The sequence below is a fragment of the Hyperolius riggenbachi genome, chromosome 3 (genome assembly GCF_040937935.1).
Source record: "Hyperolius riggenbachi isolate aHypRig1 chromosome 3, aHypRig1.pri, whole genome shotgun sequence".
NCBI lineage: Eukaryota > Metazoa > Chordata > Amphibia > Anura > Hyperoliidae > Hyperolius > Hyperolius riggenbachi.
Genome location: NC_090648.1, coordinates 265,009,134 through 265,022,033, shown reverse-complemented (window position 1 = coordinate 265,022,033; position 12,900 = coordinate 265,009,134). Strand labels below are relative to the sequence as shown.

At 43.5% G+C, this 12,900-nt stretch overlaps 1 protein-coding gene across 1 annotated transcript in view; it reads left to right on the top strand.

Annotated features, from left to right (window-relative positions):
- The window catches only part of LAMB4 (laminin subunit beta 4), a 198,192-nt gene that overhangs the window by 154,951 nt on the left and 30,341 nt on the right, over positions 1 to 12,900 (top strand). Inside the window, exons 34-35 of the mRNA XM_068273631.1 lie at positions 9,243 to 9,311; positions 9,802 to 10,000. Of these exons, the coding sequence (XP_068129732.1) occupies positions 9,243 to 9,311; positions 9,802 to 10,000 (268 nt within the window). The remainder of the gene's footprint in view (positions 1 to 9,242; positions 9,312 to 9,801; positions 10,001 to 12,900) is intronic.

Sequence of the window (12,900 nt, the reverse complement as noted above, 5' to 3'; positions counted from 1 at the left end):
AAGGCCATCAAGCTTTCATCCACACTTATGTCCCTCTGGGGTACATAAGTGTTGCGGAAGTTTTCCATGACCAGCTGATGAACCTCCCATATCTTCTTTAGCTTTGGCGCAGGGTGGGTGGACTCATCAAAGGCAGTGTTGTCTGCGAAATGCAGAAATTTCATAATGAGTCCAAAGCGGTACTCTGACATGACCGTGCCAAAGAACGGGGTGGCGATGACTTTGTTGGTCGACCAGTACCATTTCTGCAGGGGTTTCCCCACCACCCCCTGCAGAATAATCAGTCCAAGGAACCGCCACAAATCCTCCTTCGTAATTGGCTCCCACATCCTGGTCCTGGAAAGGGGCCTTCGTGGAGCAGCAATTTCTTGCGCGGCGTAGCGGTTCGTCTCCACCACGATTTTGTCAATGACAGCGTCACTGAAGAACAGCTGCAGGTAGGCCAGGGGGCAGTGTTCACAAGCAACCTTCAGGCCGGGTTCCCCAGTAAAAGGGAAACGGGGGGGGGGCGGTGGTGGGGCCCGAGTGGTGTTGACTGGGCACCAAACTCGTGCGTCACTGACCTCCGTGTCGCTGGAGATGGAGTCGCTGTCACTCTCGCTGTCGGACGACAGGTTGCCAGGCGCATCACTGTCACTGGAGTCCTCCAGCGACGGCATATCCGGATCGCTGTCCTCTAACTGCATCAGCGCTTCCTCTGTGAGATGCCTTGAAGATGACGCCATAGCAGGTGATGGGCAGGTGGCAGGAGAAGAGCGTAGTAAAAATCCAGGCAGAGGTCGGTACAGGCGGCAGGCAGAGTAGTCGAAATCCAGGCAGAGGTCGGTACACAGAAATCCAAATTGGGCAGAATCAGCAGGCAAAGAGCGTAGGTCAAAGTTCAGGCAGAGGTCGGTACACGGAAATCCAATATCGGTCAGAATCAGCAGGCAAAGAGCGTAGGTCAAAGTTCAGGCAGAGGTCGGTACACGGAAATCCAATCGGGCAAAATCAGCAGGCAAAGAGAGTAGGTCAAAGTTCAGGCAGAGGTCGGTACACAGAAATCCAAAAAATCCAGCAGATCACAAAGATCAAAGCAGATCACAAAGATCAAAGCAGCTCACAGCTCACAGCTCACAGCAGGGATGCAAGTGGCAACAGTGTATTGGATACACATGTAATTCATACATGTGTATCCAATACAATGCACTTTAGGGCCAATGAAAAATCATCCTTTTCAAATTTCCCGCCCACCCCCATGACGTCACGCCGCCCGACGTCACGCTGCTTGCTCTGATTGGCTGCCGGGTCCCCAGGAGCATTCTGGGGCGAGAGGGGGACCCGGAGGCCGGAATTCGTAGAGAGGAAGCGGGGAGAGCCCGCAGAAGAAGAGGGGACAGCCGCTGCTGCTGGGGGAGCCAGGCAGGAGTCCCTGGGGAGCACCGATCGCGCTAGGGACTCCCGCAGAAGAAGAGGCGAGATGCTGCTGGGGGAGCCAGGCAGGAGTCCCTGGGGAGCGCCGATCGCTCTAGGGACTCCCGCACAGCAGGTATTTGCCGCCTCCGCGAGCCGCCACTACCCCCGATCACATGGCCGCCGGGTCCCTGCTAGATTACAGGGGATCTGGGGATCCCGGCGGCCAAACACACATGCTACATTGCGGGGGACAGATGCAGGAGTCCCGCTGAGCAGTGCCGATCGGCGCGCGGGACTCCTGCACAGCGCACAAAGCTATTTTTAGCCACCCCGACCTGAGCTCGGGATTACCATTAGTTGCATGCATTTCCTACCCCGAGCTCAGGTCGGGGTTACCGCCAGGAGGGTTAATCACATCAGATATAGAAAAGTACAGGAACAACCTTAAGAAAATGTTATCTCAGAATATAAATACTAGATACATCCCATAAATTATTCCAAAAATTGCCGAAAAAACCCCAAACCTATGTTACTGGTCCTGATTGCCACCCAGATCCCAATCTTCTTAAATACAAAACGATAAATCGTACTCCCTATTTCAACCTCCTCGACCTACAGTTCCTAAACGTCTAATCCATCCTGCTTCACATTTTAGTAATGCTTTCAATCTATCTCCACCACGTAATGTCCTAGGTACACTGTCTATGACCTGTATCCTAAGTTGTGACACTGAATGTCGAGACTCGACAAAATGGGACGACACTGCCTGTTCTCGATTCTGACCACGTATCGCACACTTGTGTGATGAAAGACGTACACGTAAAGATTGTGTCGTCATGCCAACATAAGCTAAGCCACAAGGGCATTTAATAAGATACACTACATATGTTGAATCGCAAGAATAGCGTCCACGGATCTTAAACTCAGTTCCCAAAGATGGGTGATTAAAACTATCACCTTTGACAATATGGCTACAAGCATGGCAACTTAAACATGGATAAGTGCCAAATCTGCTCGCCGAGTCAGTAACTACAGGTGTTGTCCCATACTTGTCTCGTCCCATTTTGTCTCTAATAGTGGGAGGTCTTTTAAAAGACAGAAGTGGGGGATATCTGAACTCATGAACTTGTGGGAAGGACTGGCGTAAGAGGCCCCAATGTTTCCGTACAATGGACCCCAGCTGAGCACTGCAGGCATTGTAAGTGGAAACAAAGGGGAGTCTAAGGCCCTGCTGGCATCTAGGTCTACTATCCCGTTCTTTAAAGGTATGGTCAGGATAACCTCGTTGCTTGAATTTAGTAACAGTCTCCTGGAGTCGTTGGTCACGCATAGCCTGGTCAGTAACTATCTTTGAAATTCTCGCAAATTGTCCTCGTGGGATGTGTTCTCTCACAGAACGAGGGTGGAAACTAGAGAATTCTAAGAGGGAATTACGGTCAGTAGCTTTAACGTAAAGGTCTGTGATAAAATGGTTACCCTGACGGATCACCATAGTATCCAGAAATGGAACCCGCTCTAAATCTGTAGGGGGTAGGAGGTAGAGGCGCTATATCTGGCTCTTGACCCGACTTTGCTCCCTCCAAAAATTGTTTGCCTGAAGAAGCGGGACTGTTACCCGTGAAACGCGTTGCACTTTTGGAGCTCATAATAAATGTTACTTTAAACTTGAAGTAACCTGCCCGTTGTCTGGCCATTTTTTCAGAAGGGAGGTGAGTCCACCCACTTCCCCCTTTTTAACAATTTTAACTAATTTTACTCTACTTGGCGCCTCTGTTGTTATACCACATAACCGCTCTAAATCTGAGTGGGCAGTCAATCTAATAGATGGACATTTACTACTCAACTCACATATGAACAGGTCGAGCTCAGAACGTGGCCCCCTCCACACGCAAAATACATCATCGATGTATCGCCACCAACACAAGACGTGTCGGCGGAAATACATACTTTGGTATACAAATGCCTCTTCGTAGAGGCCCATGAAAAGATTAGCGTAGGAGGGGGCCACGTTAGAGCCCATTGCCGTTCCTCTCAACTGTTTATAAAAATTCCCACCAAAGAAGAAATAGTTCTCCTCAAGAATAATGCGTAATAATTCAACCGCGAACTTCCTATGTGGAGTCTGTAAGTCAGAATGTGTTAATAAAAACCAATCAAAGTTGCCATGCTTGTAGCCATATTGTCAAAGGTGATAGTTTTAATCACCCATCTTTGGGAACTGAGTTTAAGATCCGTGGACGCTATTCTTGCGATTCAACATATGTAGTGTATCTTATTAAATGCCCTTGTGGCTTAGCTTATGTTGGCATGACGACACAATCTTTACGTGTACGTCTTTCATCACACAAGTGTGCGATACGTGGTCAGAATCGAGAACAGGCAGTGTCGTCCCATTTTGTCGAGTCTCGACATTCAGTGTCACAACTTAGGATACAGGTCATAGACAGTGTACCTAGGACATTACGTGGTGGAGATAGATTGAAAGCATTACTAAAATGTGAAGCAGGATGGATTAGACGTTTAGGAACTGTAGGTCGAGGAGGTTTAAATAGGGAGTACGATTTATCGTTTTGTATTTAAGAAGATTGGGATCTGGGTGGCAATCAGGACCAGTAACATAGGTTTGGGTTTTTTTCGGCAATTTTTGGAATAATTTATGGGATGTATCTAGTATTTATATTCTGAGATAACATTTTCTTAAGGTTGTTCCTGTACTTTTCTATATCTGATGTGATTAAGGTTCTTTATGTTTATGCATGAGCGGTGACCAATCAGAGCATATCAATATTTGTACAATTTTGCATATGTATATTTTACTGGTTTTTGTCTTTTGTAGTGTTATGCACAGTTTACTTTAACTATTTGCGTATGTTTATACGCCACTCCCATCTTTTTACGCGTACGCTTTGTTAGCATTTATTCAGAGGTTTTTACGCATTATTCTTCCACGCGTTCCTAGATTTTTGCGTATATTTTTACGCTTTTTACGCGTCTTTTCTTGTTGGCATCCATTGTGGATGCCTTTAGCATACTTTTTTCATGCGTTTTCGCGTTTGGGGTTTATGCGTACATTTTTACGTATCAGGTGATTTTTACGCGTACATGGCAGTTCCCCATCAGGTCCGTTTTGGGTGTGGTTTAGCAGCCGTTTTTCTTATGGGAGTGTTTTCTTGCAGTGAGGTCACTTGTGGGTTGTACTTCCTGTGTACTGAAGTTCCCCATCAGGTCCTCCATTCTTTTGGTCTGCTCTGATTGGTCACTTCTCAAGTCTAATTTGTGGATTGGCTGACATTTGAATGTGTGGCCATATTTAAGAAGGTATGAGAACATTGTTTGTCATTATGAGCTTGCAACTTGAAGAAGAAGCATGTCGCTTCGAAACAGCGGGCTGTAGTTGCCTCCAGCTCTATCTTTGCCACATGATTTTACTGCACTAATAAAAGAGCTAACTTTTTCACTGTAGCGGTGCTGCTGATATCTCTTTTTTTGCTATTTTTGAACTTGATGAGCAACAAGTTCTTATCAGCTATAGCACGCTTGTCTCCATTGAGAGTGCTGGGTCAAACCACTTGTTTGCACCCCAATATTGTCAGGATGTAGTTGACTATTTAACACAGAACACCTCATCTTTCTCAGCTTCCGCACGGAAGCGTGACATATCTTCCTCTTCCTGCTCTGATTCTGGCACCCCACTTAACACTCAATCGGCCGCCACCACCAAAGTGCCATCAACCCAGGGCTCAGCGGTGTGGAAATTGTTTGTGTGTCTGCCTGAGATGAGAGCAATGCCATCTGTACTCTCTGCCACCGAAAATTGAGCCATGGAAAGACCAAGACCCGCGTAGGGACAACTACCTTACGAAGGCACATGATTACAAAGCACAAACTGCAATGGGAGGACCACCTGAGGAAAAGCAGCACACAAAAGCAAAGCCACACACCACAGTGGAAGATACCAGGCTGCAATTTTTTCACAAAAAAGGCAATACCTAAACTGTACCGTGATGTTGAAAGGCAAGTGGTGATATCTCTGGCACACAGCGTTGGGTCAAGGGACCATCTGACCACGGATGCCTGGTCTGCAAAGCACGCTCAGGCCTGCCCGAAGACTAAGTCAGTCCCCACACACAGCATCTCTGCCTGCACGCCATGTGACTGTCTGCCCCAAGACTAAGTCACTCCCCACACAGCATCTCTGCCCGCAGGCCGGTTGACTGCCTTCTCCGCCACCACCAACAGGGTCCAGGATTACAGGTGGATTCCTGAATTTTTAAAGCCGCTGCTAGCAGCGGCTGCTATGATAATTTTTCTGGTGCGTGTACATGCCTGCCTAATTTTTCTGGCTGCACTGCAGCTGCAACAACAAAACAAAAAGCATGTACATGTGCCAGTTCCCCTTTGTGATCATTACCTTGCCGCAGTGAAGGGGCTTGCATATCACAATGAAGCAATGACCGCCGGCTATATGAGTGTCTCGGGGGGCAAACCTTTGATAATAAAGTCATTGCTTCATTGTGTACAGACCATATTTGATCAGCTGGACAGTCACTGTTCTGTCATTCAGCTACCTCAGCCCGGCGACCATATGGACTGGAAAGCCGCCATCAACTGCACTCTCGCCATGGTGCACACCAGTCCAGCACGGCCGTCACTACACAAACAGCTGTTTGCGGTACGTTACACAGTGAGTTTGGTGTGTCAGCGTGAAGCAGTACACTAATTACACTCCCTGATTGATTTATACACATGCAAGATGTTTTAAAGCACTTTAGGCCTGCAATTTAGCATTCAATGTGATTTATGTCCTTAAAACGCTGCTTTGCGTCAAATCCAGATTTTTCCCTGGGACTTTTGGCATCTATCCCACTCATCCATGCAAAAACTCAGAAGTTAGACCCCTTGAAACATCTTTTCCATCACTTTTGTAGCCAGCATAAGTGTTTCTAGTTTTCAAAGTTCGCCTCCCCATTGAAGTCTATTGTGGTTCGCGAAAGTTCGCGCGAACCAAACTTTTGTGGAAGTTCACGAACCGAAAATCGGAGGTTCGGGCCATCTCTATTCCCTAGTTCTATCTCAGTTTGTGTTTATTGCTTTTGATATTTTTTATTTTCTTTCTTTTTTAACATTTATCTCAAAATGCTTGAAAATCAGCACGGCCCTTTCCAAGCCTCTTTTATCGCTTTGTACACCAAGCAGACTTCCATATTACACCAATAGTGACTTCCCTTCTCTCCCAGCATCCATCTCACAGGCATGCTCACAGACTATGTAGGGGACAAGCCCCTTGTTCTTAACATGGATGAAAGGTTTTGCAAGAGTGCATACATTTTTCTCTTCCTTTTTGAAGATCCACATAATGTCATGGACCATGCTGGCTAGCACAGCAGTTGTTCTGGCAATGCAATCCTGTAGGTGGAAGGAAAGGGGGTTGGCGTTTAAAAAAAAAAACCTTCCTTTTTACTTTTTCGTACTTTTTGGCATTTAATAAAAATTTTAATAGTAATAAAGTATTACATGTAAAAAATGGGCAAGAACTCACCGTTCTAAGCTTAGTGATATTTCTTCTCACCTTGGGGAGAGCAGATGATACGTTTAGCAGTCATTTTGATGTTAAACAAAGGTCCCACAACTAATTGAATCAGGGAAAAAACTGTAGTAACAATAAATATATGCTCAAACAAATTGGTTTTATAACAGCTGAGCAAACTAATTAGCGCATGGCACTGTTTCCTAAAGAGTACCTCAGGTCAATTGAGCATATCTTTTAAACAATTATCATTTTTATTTTTTATTATTACTTATTTATTATTACTCAATAATTCTGTAAAACCGACAAATGTACCCACCTGCATTCTCACTATTTGATTCTGGCCATCATTTGGATGCCACAGTCATATCTACAAATAGCCTGAGGTCCATCATGAAAATAATGTTCGTTATCATGGCCATAAATTTGGTGCAAGTAGGCTGGTGGAGGAGGAGAGGAGGCAACATCACTTTTTCTACAACCACCTGTGAGCTTAGCTGAGAAAGTGCCAAGGCATTTTTTCAATGTAGTGTGTGGCTGCACAAAGTTTTATAGTCTGTAAAATAAAGTTATTGGTGAAAGTTGCACTACGGTCTGCAATTGTACTGTAAATAATTTACAGATCTGGATTCTTAACCCTTAGTTACATAGTTTTATAGTTACATAGTTATTTGGGTTGAAAAAAGACATACGTCCATCGAGTTCAACCAGGGAACAAAGTACAACACCAGCCTGCTCCCTCACATATCCCTGTTGATCCAGAGGAAGGCAAAAAACCCTTACAAGGCATGGTCAAATTAGCCCCAAAAGGGAAAAAAATTCCTTCCCGACTCCAGATGGCAATCATATAAAATCCCTGGATCAACATCATTAGTTCTATGTAGAATTGGGACTGCACATGGCAGCACTCTGCATCAGTATGCACCTGTAAGTAATAATAATGAAAATTTTCAAATAATCCTACTGTTACGGAATAGGGGAGCCTTCCAGAGTCATTCATTATCAGAAGAAAGTTCTTTCTGAAAGTTCTTCCTAACTTAAATAAGCTATGATCCAGTTCTTTAAGTCAAGGCTGATCAGAGCTAGTCATCAGAATACAAGACCCATGCTAGGCAATAGTATTAGATAGCATTATTTAAGCATATTTCAAATGTTTGAAAAATATTTAAGCATACAACAAGGTCTGAAAAATTACTAGGAAGGAAGAATTATCCAGTTTACAATTGTATAACATGAATGAGAACATAAGAAAAATAGTTTTTTTTTTATTAAATGCACCCCCATCATGACACTTTAGTAATGTAATATAGGGAGTTGTAGCAGGTAAAGAAAATAATTTTAGCATTTATTAATAAAAACAGATATTAAAACAAACCTGATAGCAAGTTTAACTGTGAGTAAAAGTTGATAACTGCTGTAGATCTGAGGAAAGACATACAGTTAGCTGAGCAACTACTGAAAGGGAAGCTACTGGTGAGGGAAAGGGGCATGACTTTTTAAGTCAGAAAGTAGAAGCCAATTGAATAGTCATTTTAAGAAATAATATGGGGACTAGATTACATATCTACAAGTATCTGGACACTGGCTGCTGATGTAAAAATGAGAAGTTCATCTATACTATACAGTAAGAATATGTAGTGCAGGGAATCATTAATCTTGGTTAGAGAAGTGTCACGTGTACTTAAAAATACCACCTTACAGACTCAGTGGCATTAAATAAACCAATGTAACAGCAACTGAATTGAGTGAAACAAAATGTATAAATTGCACCTTTTTTTAAAGCATCTTTGTGCTATGTTTTAAAGTGCAAAAAAATGGTATAGTAAAAAAGTGGTATTATTTTTTTAATTTAATATTACAAATTTGAACATAGTGTTATATTTCTTACATAAAACTAAAGTTGTGCTCATTAGAGGCATTATTATAGCCAGATCATACAATGTTCTCCCCACTGTGCTCTTTCTATACGTTAGGACTGTGGTATTATCCTCTTTTGCCTTGAAGTATGCTAGTACGCAACAGCAGGGCCCTAATGTTACTGGGCATTTTCCCAGGTTCAAGTAAGGTATCTGAGCTATAATTATGTTTATAGAATGAACAATAAAACTAGGCATCATCTTACATGGTTTCCCCAGAAAATCCAGAAATGTTAACACTTTTTTTGTAAAATATGGGATATTACGTAATGGGCTTCGATGTTGCTATAGGTCAGAAATTAAATTTAATTGAAAATGAGAATTTTCTTTATTGAGATTGCTGTTTATAATCTTCATGCTTTTCTATGTATATTAAAAATGAATTACACATTTTTTACCTGTAGACAGCATACCTGTATACCAGTGCCGAAGCAAAACAGGTGGACGCCCACCTAAGAAGCCACTGCAAGTTGGTAAGGCTTTTCTAACTTAAAACTTTATTTTATTAATTGAAAGGTTCTTGGGTTGATTTGCTAAGTCTAGGGAACAGCAGGGGCACTGACAAATAGAAGTGATTCAACAAAGCTAGACTGGGTTTTTCTGTTATTTGGCAAAGATTTGCAGCCTTCACTTGGTTATATCAGACAGCAAATATTTCGTTAATTGTCGTAGTGTTACTGCAGTGAGTATGTATCATTAATAAATCAAGGACACTCTGGAGGGATTTGTCAGTACTATACATCCATATTATACTCTTATCTAGAAAAACAAAATTCTAAAATTACGAAACTTGCTTTTTTTGGGGGGGAGAGGGGCAACTTGAACAACAGGGCTTCCTTTGAACATGTTTCTCCTATTCGTAGTAGATAACACACCAAACCCCAAACTGAAAAGTAGTAAGAGGAAAGGGGAGAAGGTGGTGAGGATACATTTTTCAGAGTATTAAAATCTTTTTGCTTACAGATGCCACCCCAAACCCTGAAGAAATAGAGAAGATTGCTAATGAGATTCTCGCTATAAAGCTACCAGCTGCTCCTTATGATTTAATCAACACACTGAACAGAATTAAAAAGATGTGTGATGAATACAACCAAAACAAAAAAAATCTTCAAAAACAGTTGGAGGATGTGAAGAAACTAACACAACAAGCAAAAGATGCAAAGTATGTGGCTTTCAAAAGTCATCACTGTATAATTAAGATCTCAAGTCACACCAATCCTGTAGAGTATCTAGCTTTACTTAAAAAAACTTAGATATAAGTCGATGCTCAAAACGTTTGCACTTTATTCCTGCAATTATGCCACTCAATATCAGAACTATGTCTCCAGGTTGAGCATGCATATTATATGTTAGCCTTTAAAATGTACTATTTGTTTAGTGGAAAATGACCATAAGTTCACGCTCTGATTTGTCTCCTGACATTGCACTGCTGTATAAAGAAAAATCCACATCACACATTTTTAAATAAACTAGCAACTTAAAAATGTTCCTGAAGTCACTTTTCATACTGAAAACTGTCAGTATAAATCGATATGTGCCTTTACAGCTGGCAATCTGGCATACATCGCTGGTTGGTCTGTTCCAATTTTACTGTGTTATCCCTAGTTCCTGCCCATATCTTTCCTCTAGATGCCCATTCACGGCCCTCTCCATGTGCATTCACATCCTACTTATGTGTACTATCCTACTTATCCTACTTATGTTCAATGCACGTGGAAGACAGTACTGAACATGCATGTGCTAGCACCATGCATGCCCCGTGCATTCAAACGCTTATGAATGGAGCATTCACAAGTGCACATTTTCAGTATGCAGAGTGCTGACCTGGGGTCAACACCATGTTTGAAATGGAGGACCTAATACTTGTCAAGTTGTGGAGGATCTCACCATTGTAGATAGTGGATGTGCCTAGGTTCATCTAGCAGCACCCCAGCCTGGCAAATATATTAAAAAATTATTTAATTGGTGGATGTTAGTGTTGCAGTAAAACTCGACACAGGAGCATTATGCTCTAAAACGTTATACATTTGTGCCTGTGCCTGATACCCGAATAAAGTTAAAGACCAGAAAAGGTGGGGGGGGAAGGCTGTGCATCCCTAAACACATGCTGCAATTGAATGGTTAATCGCACAGGCATACACCGCCTCTGCCAGACTGAAAAATGCCTGCCCTGCATCCAAGACAAGTGCTAACATTTATTAAACTAGGAGGTACTTTAGCTTCCAATATGGTTTGCATGCAAAGTATATTATACTAGACACTTGCGCCACGGTGAGGCAGACCTCCGGGCAAGTGACCTAACCTAAATTTAAAACCTCGGGAGCAGCTAAGCAGAAAAAAATGTGTAACTTACATTTGGTAGAACAGCAAGGAGAACACCAGCGCATACCACTAAGGCTGCATCTGAAATGACCACCAGCTCAGTGTGTAGCACCTATATAGACTTTCTACACACTTCGCATTCAATTCAGATGCAAATCATATTCAAATCTGCTACTACTTATCATGCAAACAGGAAACTCAGGAGGAGGGGCTGGGAGCAGCTAACCTGACAGTTACATAGTTACAAAGTTAAGGAAAGGTGGGGGGGAAAGGCTGCGCATCCCTAAACACATGCTGCAATTGAATGGTTAATCGCACAGGCATACACCGCCTCTGCCAGACTGAAAAATGCATGCCCTGCATCCTAGACAAGTGCTAACATTTATTAAACTAGGAGGTACTTTAGCTTCCAATATGGTTTGCATGCAAAGTATATTATACTAGACACTTGCGCCACGGTGAGGCAGACCTCCGGGCAAGTGACCTAACCTAAATTTAAAACCTCGGGAGCAGCTAAGCAGAAAAAAATGTGTAACTTACATTTGGTAGAACAGCGAGGAGAACGCCAGCGCATACCACTAAGGCTGCATCTGAAATGACCACCAGCTCAGTGTGTAGCACCTATATAAACTTTCTACACACTTCGCATTCAATTCAGATGCAAATCATATGCAAATCTGCTACTACTTATCATGCAAACAGGAAATTCAGGAGGAGGGGCTTAGAGATGCGCAGCCTTCCTTCCCACCTTTCCATAACTTTGTAACTATGTAACTGTCAGGTTAGCTGCTCCCAGCCCCTCCTCCTGAGTTTCCTGTTTGCATGATAAGTAGTAGCAGATCTGCATATGATTTGCATCTGAATTGAATGCAAAGTGTGTAGAAAGTCTATATAGGTGCTACACACTGAGCTGGTGGTCATTTCAGATGTAGCCTTAGTGGTATGCGCTGGCGTTCTCCTCGCTGTTCTACCAAAGTTAAAGACCAGTTAAAGAGATTGTGCCGGTCTACATTGCTCAACTACTAAAATCGAGGGCCTAACATTTGGCATCATGCAGCGGCCGAAAGGGACAACAGAGGGGAGAAAGAATATGCTGGTTTGAAGGTGTTCTGCCAAGCAGAAACTTTTTGATGATTATGAATGCAGATGTTTTGTTAATGGGCAGCATTATACACTAATTAAGGGTCTTATATCCCCTTTTAGTATTATACAAACATGCAGATGTACTTTGAATTGTCTCCTGAAATAACTGACAACGTGATTGGCATTTATTATTTTGTGTTTAACACAAGTCAGACTTTGCTTTAAAGGGACTCCGAGCTCAAAAAAAAAAAGAAAGTTGTACTCACCATGGGCTTTCTCCAGCCCAGTGCTGGTCGGGAGGTCCCACGCCGGCGTCCTGGCTCCTCTCCTTCTCCCCGCTCCGGAATGGCTGGCAGGCCGCAGCCCGGGCGACACTCTCCCGAGTGTCGGGCTTCTTCTTCCGCATATGACGCGGATTACGTCACACGCCGGCCGCCTCGCGTCATCATGGCGGCCGGCGTGAAAGTACTGCGCATGCGCGAACAAAGCGCGCATGCGCAGTACTTTCACGCCGGCCGCCATGATGACGCGAGGCGGCCGGCGTGTGACGTAATCCGCGTCATATGCGGAAGAAGAAGCCCGACACTCGGGAGAGTGTCGCCCGGGCTGCGGCCTGCCAGCCATTCCGGAGCGGGGAGAAGGAGAGGAGCCAGGACG